Source organism: Muntiacus reevesi, chromosome 3 (genome assembly GCF_963930625.1).
Source record: "Muntiacus reevesi chromosome 3, mMunRee1.1, whole genome shotgun sequence".
In the NCBI taxonomy this organism is placed as follows: Eukaryota; Metazoa; Chordata; class Mammalia; order Artiodactyla; family Cervidae; genus Muntiacus; species Muntiacus reevesi.
Window position 1 is genome coordinate 106,266,038 of NC_089251.1, and position 13,530 is coordinate 106,279,567.

At 35.9% G+C, this 13,530-nt stretch overlaps 1 protein-coding gene across 15 annotated transcripts in view; it reads right to left on the reverse strand.

Moving 5' to 3' along the window:
- Window positions 1–13,530, reverse strand: part of EIF4G3 (eukaryotic translation initiation factor 4 gamma 3) — a 340,922-nt gene that overhangs the window by 114,548 nt on the left and 212,844 nt on the right. For 12 of the 15 annotated variants that reach the window (XM_065929979.1, XM_065929983.1, XM_065929978.1 and 9 more), the window contains one exon: window positions 5,237–5,345. In XM_065929979.1, the coding sequence (XP_065786051.1) occupies window positions 5,237–5,345 (109 nt within the window). The remainder of the gene's footprint in view (window positions 1–5,236; window positions 5,346–13,530) is intronic. The other 3 variants (XM_065929977.1, XM_065929982.1, XM_065929985.1) reach the window with 1 other exon arrangement.

The window sequence follows — 13,530 nt, forward strand, 5'->3', positions numbered from 1 at the left end:
GGCATATAACTAGAAATAGTGTGAAGGAATAAAACCAGAGATTTATCTTATATCTTCAGTAGTTTAAAAAAATATATTCTTTAAGGAGAAACTAAAGTTAATATCCAGACTACTAAGTCCAATTAAAAAAAACACCTTATATGAGAATAATATATAAAATGTGTGTCTACATACAAAGAATGAGAGTAAAAGTGATAAATCAATAATCATAATAAAGGTACCAGAAAAATGAAAGAAACGCTAACTCATGAAAATTTCCATATTTTAAAATTCCAGGTAAATAAACATGTGATTCATGTCTAGGAAGATAAAATCAGAGAAGACTTAGATTGTTCTCTTTAGGAAGTACAAGACTGGAAACCAAACAGGCTCCGGTGGTAAAAGCAGATACTCATGAGTATGTTCGCCAAATGCAAAGAAAAATTTTAAGCTCTGCTAAAAGACAAACTAAACTGAAAGGGACTTAACTTTCTCTGCCAAAAATCTTTATGCACCAGTGAAACTGAGTGTTTACAATAAATTTCAAGTAAGTCTGTCAAAGAAAATATTCTCATTAATCAGATAAACAGATGGCAAAATTTTTTTGGCTTTAAATTTTTATTGGCTTTAAAATTCACTTTAATTGATGGGCTTAGCGTCCAGTGTTTCTAAAACTCTGCCTATTTACTATAATGGAAAAATAAGATCAGTCGGTTCTCAAAGCCAAATACCTCAGACTAAGTTGCCCGGGCAAGAGATAAAAACATTTCAAAGAAATACATCTATTATATTTATTAAAATATCCCAAATGAATTTCCAGTTCACTGGAATAACTGCTTACAAGGGTCACCTACATTATAAGATACCACTTTGAAAGCACATCAGAATATTAACCACCCTTAATGACCACTGAATGAAACCTAGATGAATGAAACATTAGAAAATAGCAAATCTCGCATTAACAAGAGTATATCAATTCAATTATTAATTTATGAAAGTAAAAAAAATCAAACAAAAGCAAAAGCAGACTTGTGAAACTTCTATATTCTCTTAAGAAATATCTAACATTAATAAAGAAAACTAGAAACAAAAATTTTAAATTATTTTTGTGAGCTCCTTCTTCTGAATTAAGTACTTTAATGAATTCTAAGGTTTTAATACAGAAAGCTGAAATAACAGATCACAAAGAACACTAATTTTATTTCTCTAAGAACTTTAAGAGTATGCTTTGCAGAGCCATGATAGTTTGAAATCTAATACACTGTATTCAAAGTGTTTATACTATTTGGCCATTTTTAGGAATCTGTGGGAATTTCATCTTGAAGAATTTTTTTAAGAAAATAATCACTGAAGAGTGAGCAAAGACAGAGGTGTGGAATATCTAAAGCAATAATATTTATAGTAGCAAAAATAGAAAAATAAATGCCTATCAATAAGGGATTTGTTAAAGAAATAATGGCCTGGGAATATAATGGCATATTATTGCAATCATTTAAAATAAGCTTTTAAAAGAGTAATGATACAGAAAGGTGTTAATAATAAAAGACACTTCTTTTAAAAAACAGGGCACAAAACTGCATGTAGAGAATAAACTACTGCTAACAACAACAGCAAAAAATATAATACTAACATATATCCATATGAGAAAGCCTAGAATTATATACAGGTTATTATTGATAATGTCTATGAATGATGAGATACATAATTTTTCTTTCTGCTTAACCACAGTTTCTATAATGAATGTACAATTTATAAAAAGGAAAAAACTGCTCCCTTTTATTCTCACAGGGTGGTGCAACCAGTCTCCTAAATGGGCACCCTTTGGCTGTCAGGAGCTCCACATGAGTGTTGCTATCACTTACTGGGGGAGAGACCAGCAACACGAAGTATTCTGGGATTTGAGGGACTGTCTCATTTGACAGAGAACAGTCTCATCCTGAATTTCCAAAGCGCCCTTATTGAGCTACACTGGTATAACAACTGGTTGAATTTACAACAGAATACCATTCATTGCATATCTACTCTATGTCAAGTGCTTTTAAAACATTACTAAAGCACAGGTAACTTTTATTTGTATTTAATTATACATACCATATCCTCAATACACTGGACCGAATGCACTTTTTCAAGCACTGTTCAATCATTTAAGCTGTGTCTCTACACTATCAACACTGACTCACGATTTTAATTCACTCAACAGTCTTTCTATTGATACAAATCAAGTTTCCCGGTCTTTTTTATCAAGTACCAAAACAAATGGGAAATGACATATTTGAAAACTTGGTCTGCATGTAACTAGTCCAGCTGTTCACATCAGAAACAGAAAACCAGACCATTAAGGCAGGTAGTATTTATTAAGCACTTAATATGAGCCAGGAAACAGGTAAAATACCATAAATACTTAATGTCCTTTAAGTCTTATAATCACCAGTGGGATAAAAACTATTATGTTAATTTACAGATAGGATTTTAAAAATTAAAAGTGCAAGAAACTGAAAATGATTTCAAATTCTAAATTCTTCCAATTCAGAAGGGGAGAAAGCAAGTTTATGGAAAAAGAAGTATTAAAGTGAATCAAACTAGTGGGAGACTTTGGGGATAAAATGGGATCCCAGTACAAACCGTCAGTAATATTTCCATCAAGAGAGAAAACCCAATCTGAACGTAGAATACAGAATCTATTGTTTCTGAGGATAATGTAACAACTTTTGAAAACAGTGCAGTTTTGTATCCTACTTTAATTTCAAAACGAATCTACAGTTAAGAAACTTTTTTAAAAACTTTTAACTGTAAAAAAAATTATCTGAAAAATGATGAACTCTTTCTAATATTATTTGAATTACATATATTTAGTTTAAAAAAGAAAACTATTCTGAAAACTATTATATATTTTGACAAGTTATGGACAGAATTAAAAACAGAAAATCAGTATTACTGAGTTAGTACTAGAGGAAGACAGCAGTAGTCCCCAAAAGTTACTGTTAAGCCCTATGAAATATATTTAAAATGGAAGTTACTCTTTCAACAAGGTAATGTCAAACATTTTTGAATTCACCCAAAGCCACATCAAGCATCAATCTGAAATGTTGATTTTATTATTCAAATTTCCACTAGGCATAAAAGAAAAAAAATGAGAGGAAACAAAGAATTTTGCATTTCTCCTCCTGTAAATCAATGCCTAAATGTGACAAGATACACAGGTATCTCCTAATCCAAAGATCTTAGGCCAGAGCTACCACCATCAAAATATGAATTCTTTGTACCAAGGATCAACCTACAGAGAAAGCCAGCATAAAGAAAGGATTTTAAGGTCTCTCTGCATGGTAATTCTTAAGTATGTTTAGCATAGTTATAACTAGCAAAAAAGATTATGACCACACAAAAGAAATGACATCTTGAACCCTGAAAATTCTTAACTCAGGCTGAAAGTAATCTGAATGCTGACTCAAGACTGTTTGATCAATAGGAACTAGCCTTCCACAATACTTACAAACTGCCCTCCTGCAAGGTGAATGGTTTTAATACTAAAATACTTTAACTTTAAACATGTATGAGTCTCCAACTCTGAACACTGCTGAAAGAAGTATTTGACAGTGCAACTTGTAGAAGCATTCTGGTTTAGGATATGTTACTTATGTTGTGATTTACAACTATTTCATAAAACAAAATTTAGGACTTGTCTCTGTTCAAGAATACTAGGTTACTTAATACTAAAGGGAAAGAATACCATACTACTTTTGCATACTGTAAAATAACATCAAAACCATGCATTACAAGTTTGTGAGAGTGATTAACTTGCAGTCCAGTGAAAAAACAATACTACTAAATACCTCCATTTTCATTATTTGCCAAACCCAATGCTTTTTAACGAATAATTTTTAGAAAGTATAGAAAGTACACATCAGCTACAGAATAGTAAGGTGTTTGGAAGAATAAATAACTCAAGAAAATAGAAAACACATAAGATTTTAATCACTCTTAGAATAAAGTCAGAAACATTATAAAAGCATGAACAAAGTAACCTGCTTCCTCCTGTACCTATTGAATTCTCCCAGTTTTAGCTAAAAGGTCAACCTAAATCCAGCTAGGCAGGAAAGAAGGAGAGGCTATGATATCCCACTTTCTGGCATGAGATTTCCCTTCAAGTTCCCTATTTTTAATCTGAGAGGTAACATGCATACTTCTTTCAGCACACGTTTGGTCCCTCGTGTCCAGGGTTACAAGGGGAGACTTCAGTGTGGTTCCGGATGATAACAACGATGGTGATGTTGTTGTTCCGTCGCTCAGTCGTGTCTGACTCTCTGCGACTCCATGGACTGCAGCACAACAGGATTCTCTGTCCATCACCATCTCCCAGAGTTTGCTCAAACTCGTCCGTTGAGTCAGTGATGTCATCCAACCATCTCATCCTCTGTTGTTCCCTTCTCCTTCTGCCTTAAATCTTTCCCAGAATCAGGGTCTTTTCCAACGAGTCAGCTCTTCACATCACGTGGCCAAAGTATTGGAGCTTTGGCTTCAGCATCAGTCCCTCCAATGAATATTCAGGGTTGATTTCCTTTAGAATTGACTAGTTTGATCTCCATGCAGTCCAAGGGATTCTCGAGAGTATTCTCCAATACCACAGTTTGCAAATTTACTAGGTTGTAATTTACTAAGTGTTTTTTCAAAGCTTGGCATGTCCCCATAACAACTCTATAAGGAAGCTATTCCTCATTCCATTTAGTAAATGAAGAAATTAAGATATTCAGCATAATGACTTATCATAATGACTCAGACCAAATACTGACGGATGCAGTCAGGATCTGAACTCAGTACTACCTTCAACTGAGGCTATAGAAGCCAAGCTTGTAAGAACGAACATTTTATGTTTTTAAAAATAGTAAGATACACATGAACATGCTAAACTTACAAACGGAAACTGCTGTTCTTATGAAGCAATATATACATTGATTTATCTTCCCCAATCTTGTTCCAAAAGAAACCATTTAAGGCAGCTAAGCTTATAGCTATAAATATACATTTGACAGTGAGGCATTAACAAAATGGAGGAAAAACTTTTACTCATCGTACCATATCTACTTTACTTTCTTAGAGGCAGAACACTTTGATTTTCTATCTTAAAACTTTGTTATGAAAGTGGGGAGTCTAGATAAGCCTCACATGTCGTACTCTTACACTTAAATGGTGAGGCAACATGGCTACATTTCTTAGAGACAGAGACTAAAGGAGAGAGGGAGGAGAACAGCGGTACACAAACCTGGCTTCTGGTCGCTCGCGGCAGAGGCAGGGGCGCGGGCAGCAAGACGGGCGCTCTCCACAGTCCCACAGGCCGCAGGGCTGTGCTCAGGGCCCTGGCTGGGCAGCTGCTGCGATTTGAAGTACAAAAAAGGGTGATAATGAGCGTGCGAACAGAAAAACTAGCAACATGGAACCCAAGCAAGTGGGGAAGACAAAGTAAGGCAGGAGGTCACAAAATGAAAAAAACCAAAACAAAAAACAAACAAGGAAAGAAAGGAAAAAACATATAGGCCAGTTTAATAAATTCAAAAAGTATATGGGAAGACAAGGAAGAAAAGGAAAAGAGGCAGCAAGAAAGGGGAGGGAAAAGAGACGATTAATATTAACCACAGCAAGAGAAGACTGCATAACAATTATTAGTACAATGCATTCTCCAGTGTTCCTTCTAAGGACAGATTCCTTCTAAGGACAGACTTTCAACCTAACGACAGATGTCACACCTGAGAAGGAATTCAGCATCTTCTCAGTCAAGACCAATGGGGCTTGGCCAACTTCATTTATAAATTACCTAGCAAAGTATTGATAGTTCATCAGTCAAAACCAGGACAAACAAAACATGATGGGTTTTAAAATCAGTTACTGATTCAAAGAAAACAATACAGAATGGTGATTCTTATCATTTGTCCATATAATCACAGAGGTGAAATTCAACTTGGAAAGCCTTTAAAGGAACTTTCACCTTAAAATGTCTTTTCTGGGTCAAGGATGATATATTCTCAGAGGCAGAAAGCTGAGCAAAATATCTGGCTTTTCACAGGTAAGAGAAAACTCTTCTTTGCACTCAGCCAGTATATGGAATAAAAATGTCCATCAAAATCCTAGCAGAGTAGCTTGAAAAACACTGCAGCCATTTTCCAACTTAGAGGGAACAAGAATTACACAAGAAAGAACAAGAACATTCAATCTACATCACATTCCAGTTAGGTATTTGTTCTGGACTTGAGGGTTACACAACAGCCACACAAGAAAGCAGTGTCTCTCCTCGGCGATCTAAGGTCAATTTTTCATAGCTATAATCGGCTACATCAAATTCTACCAGAGCTATCAGAGCAGAGCTCCCTGTACAATCTTTTATTTTTTTGGAGGGTAGGGGAAAATTCAGGGTAGATAGGACCACTTAAAAGTGGGAGTTTATGAAAAATATTTTTGAATTAGTATGTCTCACAGAGAGTAGGAACATAAAATGAAATATGAGTTCAAACATCTATTATTTATAATGTCATTTAACTAACTGCTTTTCATGATGTACAATGTGCATTTTATGTAAGACTATATATGATGTACAAAATAACAGATAAAAACAGAAAATAGTATTATTTCACCTATTCATTATAAACCATGAAAGTACTCACATTCCACAATTTGTCCTAAATGAAGCCCACTAAAATTATATTTCCTTATGTAAAAAATGAAGAGTTTCTATTTTCAACTTTGAATCACTGACAAATGGATAGTAATACCGTAATTATTCTACTCTGAATTCTTAGCTCCAGTCGGAAAAAATTTTTATTATTAAAATTTTAAAGTTAGGAAGGAATCATAGCTATAAGGGAAAATAATGGTCACTCTTCTGTACCCACAGATGTGTGGCCCACAGATATGCAGAGTTGACTGTACTACTCATTCTACTTTCCTGACTTTTATAGACTTAAACATTTGCAGATTTTACTATCTGTGGGGGTTCTGGAACCAATCCCCTGTGGATAACGAGGGACAACTGTAGCGACTCAGTTGGATTCTATGGCTGAAAACAGCTCTAGAACAAAGGAAAGAGTCTATGTTATTTAACATTTATTAAATAGTCATCTATATAACTCGGGAAAGAAAGATCTGTATACTGTGTCACATTTACCAGAAAGAAATAAAATATTAACTATTTCAATAGTCTGGGAAATGAATAACTGATTGAAAAAGGGGTATCTGCTGAAAGAAGGTCACCAGAATAAATGACATACACGGTGAAGGTGAGATTCTTAAGACAGTAAAAGACTGATGATATCTATAAGTATCTATAAATCTGTATAGGTCAGAGAGTTTTTTAATCTAAGATTAAAATACCTTCAACCATATTAAATAAACAACTGCACAGACATTTTTCCATCAACAAAGCGCTAGGAAGATTTCATGTATAAAGATTTCTAAGAAACAAGTGACTCATAGTTGGCTGGTTAACTCACAGTTCTAAATCCAGGTATCTAATACATAATCTCAGAATGCTAGGAAAGTACTCAGTTTCCATAGCTACAAACTTCCCTGGGGGTCCAATGGTAAAAATTTCAAGCTTCCAGTGCAGGGGACACAGGTTAGATTCCTGGTCAAGGAACTAAGATCTCACCTGCTGCCCACTACAGCCAAAAAAAAAAAAGGTAATGCTCAGCTATAAAATGAAAAGGAATCAAAGATCTTACAGTGTCATCCAAATTCAGCATTCTCTAAAGCCTCTGACAGGACCAAGAAAATAACACACTAATACACACCAATACTTTAATCTTGCTTCAGATTAACTTTAATTTAGAATAATCGAAAATTTTAGCTAACCTCAAGTTTCATCTCTTCTTAGGTAACATGATCAACTCTGTTGAGATTATGTTTAAGGAATTTCAAAATCACTGCATTTCAGTCACTTTCACTATTGGCAGGAGTGAAAATTTATAAAAATCAGTCTGGAAGGTCAATTGCTATCAAAATGTAAAATAAGTCAATAAAGATGATCAGAGTTAAAAGATTAGGGTTTATTGGCAACATCACATTGCTGCAAAAGCTTATGATTTATTTCACTGCTAAATTCCCTCCCCACACTAAATTTCTTAAAATCAAAGTTCCAGCAGAAGAAGAAAAAAATCTCATTTTTCAAACAGACTGTTAAGGAAGCTTATTTAAAGTAAGTATGACATACTTGATAGTATTCAAAAAGTGAATTCCCTTTATAAAGATTACTTGAGAATCTATTTTGTTTAAAATGTATACATTAAATTTGAAGTACTAGCGTGAAGGGAGATTGGTAGATGTGGGCCCACTGGAAGAGTTCATTTTTTTAAAAAAATAGAGTACAACACGTAAAAGAGGTAACAGTACCTGGGGCTGTCTTCAATACTTCTTTGTACAGTTTAAAATTCATTGCTTAAGAGTAGATAAGATGGTAGAGCAAAAAAGAGTGAACTTACCTACCCTTACAAACACATCAAAATCTCAACTGTCTAGAAAAAAAAAATCGATGAAAAAGACTGGTGCCTACCAGAAAAGATCTTCTACAATTAAAGATGTAAAGAAGGAACTACAAGATGGCTAGGAGGGGCAGACTCATGATATAACCAAATCCCATACCCTTGGGTGGGCAACGCACAAATGAGAGTAATTATATTGCAGAGGATTTCCAACAGGAGTATGAGTGAGACTCCCCAGTCCAGGGGTCCTGCACCAAGAAGATGAGACCCTAGAGCATGTAGCTTTGAAGGCCATTCTGGCTTAATTTTGGAAGCTCCACATGACTGGGGGCACTAGAAACCACCACTCTTAAAAGGGTGTACACAAAATCTTATATGCACTGGAACTCAAGTCAAAAGCACTAATATGGCAGGAGCCTGGGCCTACTTGCTGGTCTTGGGCAGTCTTCTGGAGAGGCGGGGAGAGAAGGGGAGGAAGGCTGGTGACTGTGGCTCACCCTGAAGACAGATAATAACAGTGGCAGCCATAACTGGGGACATTCTACTGCATGAACACTGCTCTCGACTCACTAGCTCCAAGATCTAACCCTAACCCCACACGACAGGTTTAGGCACCACTGCTGGGATGCCTCAGGTCAACCAACTGGGCAGGAAGAGAACCCCACCCATAAACAGACAAATTGCCAAAAGACTTGCTGAGCCCACAGTCACCTCCAGACATGCCTCAAGACATGTCCCTTCCCACTTGAGGGCCAAAAACTCCCTTGAAGGTGGGAGGAGAAGGGGACAACAGAGGATGAGATGGCATCACTGACTCAGTGGACATGAGTTTGAGTAAACTCCGGGAGTTGGTGATGGACAGGGAGGCCTGGCGTGCTACAGTCCATGATGTCGCAGAGTCGGACATGACTAAGCAACTGAACTGAACTGAAAGGCAACATACAGTAAATGTTGGAAATCATCTACAAAAGAAGCTAGTAAGGAGGTTAAAAGATAAAAAAAAAAAAAAAAAAAACAGCCATCATTTACACCCACAAAAGGCAGTTACCCTCCAGGGAAGAATACCGGAGTGGGCAGCCATTTTCTTCTCCAGGGACTGAACCCGAGTCTCCTACACTGACAGGCGGATTCTTTTCCATCTGAGCTACCAGGGAAGCCAAAAGGATACATAAAACTGATGCAAAATATGATTATCAAAAAGTCATCATGAGGGGAGAAGACTAAAAATTTTACAGTTTTATAAATACATGTGAGGGATTTCCCTGGTGATCCAGTGGTTAGGATCTGTATGAGGCATGGGTTCAATTCCTGGTTGGGGAGTTAAGATAGCACATGTCGATCCTCCATGCCACACAGTGCAAGAAAAAAAAAAGGAAGCAACTTACAATCACGTTTAATATAGACTGCTAAACACAAACCAAAAATCTACAATAGACAGACAAAAAAGAAAAAGAATCCAAATATAACACTAAAGATACTCATAAAAATCATAACAGATGAGAACAACAGAAGCAAGGCAATAAAAAACCTCTATAAAACAAAAAACAAGTAACAAAATGGCAGTAAGAACATTCACATCAACTATCTTAAATGGAACCAAACTAAATGCTCCAAACAAAAGGTATAAAGTTGCTGAATGAGTACAAAAATCTAGACCTGGGACTTCTCTTGTGGTCCAGTGGATAAGACTGCACGCTTCTAAGGCAGGGGGCCAGGGTTCAATTCTTGGTTGTGGAACTAGGATCCTACATGCCATGTGGCACAGCCAAAACAAAAACTAGACCTACATATATGCTGTCTACACTTCAGATTTAGAAAAACATACAGACTGAAAGTGAAAGAACTGAAAAAAGTATTCCAAACAAAGAGAAAAGGCTAGAGTAGCAATACTTACATCAGACAAAATAGACTTTAAAGATTGTCAGATGAGACAAAAAGGACACTAAATAATGATCAATGGATTGATCCAAGAATAAGACAGAACATTTAAACACACATGCCTACAAGAACATCTCAATATATAAAGCAAATATTAACAGAAATAAAAGGCAATTGACAGTAACACAATAATAGTAGAGGACTGAGGGACTCTTCTGGTATTTCAGTGGCTAAAACTCCAAGCTCCCAATGCAGGGGGCCTGGGTTTGATCCCTGGTCGAGATCCCACATGTGGCAACTAAGAGTTTACATGCTTCAGCTAAAGATCCCCCATGCCACAACTAGAAGATCCCTCATACCACAACTAAGACCTGAAACAGCCAATCAAACAAATAAATAAATGTACATAGAAGATTAGGGGAATCTGGCACCCACGTACATCAATTGTCATATCATCCAGATACACAATCAATAAGGAAACACAGATCATACAAGGAAGATTTGACCAAACGGACTTACAGATATATACAGAGCACTCCACGAGACAGCAACAGAATATATATTCTTTTCAACAGCACATGAAATATATTCCATGACAGATCACAAAACAACCCTTGATAAATTTAAGAAACTTGAAGTCATATTAAGCATATTTTCTAATCACAATTCTATGAGACTAGAAATTAAAAAGGAAAAGACTGCAAAAAACAAATACATGGAGAATTAAAAATATGCTACTAAACAAGCAATGGATGACTGAAGAAATCAAAGAAGAAATTGAAGAATAGAGACAAATTAAAAAATGATCCAAAATCTTCAAAAGGCAGCAAAAGCAGTTCTAAGAGCAAAGTTTAGAGTGATAAAAGCTTACCTCGGGAAGCAATAAAAAGCTCAAATAAACAAATTAACCTTATACCTAAAGCAACTCAAGAAAGAAGAAACAACAAAACCTAAAATTAGTAGATGAAAAGAAGCTATAAAGATGAAAGCAGAAATAAATGAAATAGAGCCTAAAAAACAAAAAAAATCAATGTAACTAAAAGCTGGTTCATTGAAAAGATAAACAAAATTGATAAACCTATAGCCAGACTCCACAAGAAAAAAGAGAAAGGCTCAAATCAAAAAAGTAACAAGTGAAAAGCGAGACGTTACAACCGATACCATGGAAACATAACAGATCATTAGGGACAGGCATGAGCAACTATACACCAATAAAATAGACAACTTAGACGAAATGGAAAAATACTTAGAAAGGTACAATCTCCTAAGGCTAAACCAGGAAGAAACAGAAAATATGGACAAATCAATTACCAGTACTGTAACTGATTTCAGTAATTTAAAAGCTCCCAAAACAAAAGTCCAGGTCCAGATGGTTTCAGAGGTAAATTCTACCAAACATTTAGAGAATAGTTAACATCTAACCTCCTAAAATAATGCAAAAAAAAAAAAAAAAAAAAAACCTGCAGAGGAAGAGACACTTCCAAGTTCATTCTAGGAGGCCGGCACCAGCCTGATACCAAAACCAGACATATATCATAAAAAAATAAAATTACAAGCCAATATGACTGATGAAAACAGATGTAAAAGTCCCCAACAAAATACTGGCAAACAGAATCTAACAACACATTAAAAGGATTATACACCATGATAAAGTGGGATTTATTCCAAAAAGGAAAGGATTTTTCAATATCCACTAATCAATCAGTGTGATAACAAATTGAAGAATAAAAACCACATGATCAGGTCAAAAGATGCAGGAAAAGCTTCTGATAAAATTCAACATCCATTTATGACAGAAACTCTCCAGAAAGCAGGAAGTGGACACAGAAGGAATATACCTTGATCACCATAATAAATGCCATATATGACAAACCCACAGCTGACATCATACTCAACGGTGAAAAGCTGAAAACATTTCTTCCAAGGTCAGGAACAAGACAAGAATGCCCACTCTTGCTACTTTAATCAACACAGTTTCGTATGTTCTAGTCACAGCAATCAGAAAAGAAACTAAAAAGGAATCCAAATTGAACAGGAAGAAGTGAAACTGTCACTGTTTGCAGATGACATGATATTATAGAAAATTCTAAGACACTACAAGAAAATTATTAAGAGTTCATCAATTAATTTGATAAAGCTGTAGGATACAAAATTAATATGCAGAAATATGCTGCATTTCTATACACTAACAGCAAACTATCAAAAGGAGGAATTAGGAAAACAATCTTATTTACCACTGCATCAAAAAGAATAAAGTACGAATAAGCCTACCTGAGGAGGCAAAGAACTATATCTAACATATATGAACAGCTCATACAACATGACATCCAACAAAAAAACAAAACCACAAAAAAAATCAAACAACCCAATTTAAAAAGTAGGGAGAAGAACTGAATCAAAAAGAACACAAATAACAAATATTGGCAAGGCTATGAAGAAAAGGGATGGATGTGAGAGTTGGACTATAAAGAGCGCCAAAGAACTGATGCTTTTGAACTGTGGTATGGGAGAAGTCTCTTGAGAGTCCCTTGGAGTGCAAGGAGATCCAACCAGTCCATCCTAAAGGAGATCAGTCCTGGGTGTTCACTGGAAGGACTGATCCTGAAGCTGAAACTCCAATACTTTGACCACCTGATGCGAAGAGCTGACTCATTAGAAAACACCCTGATGCTGGGAGAGACTGAAGGCAGGAGGAGAAGGGGATGACAGAGGATGAGATGGTTAGATGGCATCACCGACTCAATGGACATGAGTCTGAGTAAACTCCGGGAGTTGGTGATGGATAGGGAGGCCTGGCGTGCTGCAGTCTGTGGGGTCACAGAGTCAGACACGACTGAGCGACAGAACTGAACTGAACATACACTGTTAGTGGGAATGTAAACTGGTGCAGCTCTTGTGGAAAACAGTATGGCGGTTTCTCAAAAACTAACAATAGAACTACTATATGACCTAGTAATTCCATTCCTGGGTATATATTAAAAAAAAAAACAACCCAAAACATTAATTTGAGAAGCTACATGGAACCCTGATGTTAACAGCAGCATTATTTATAATTGCCAATATATGGAAGCAACCTAAGTGTCCATCAACAGACACGTGAATTAAAAAAGAGGTGGATTACACATACAATGGTATACTACTGAGTCATAAAAAAGAAAGAAAATTTTGCCATCTGCAGCAACATGGATGGACTTGGAGGGCCTTTTGTGAA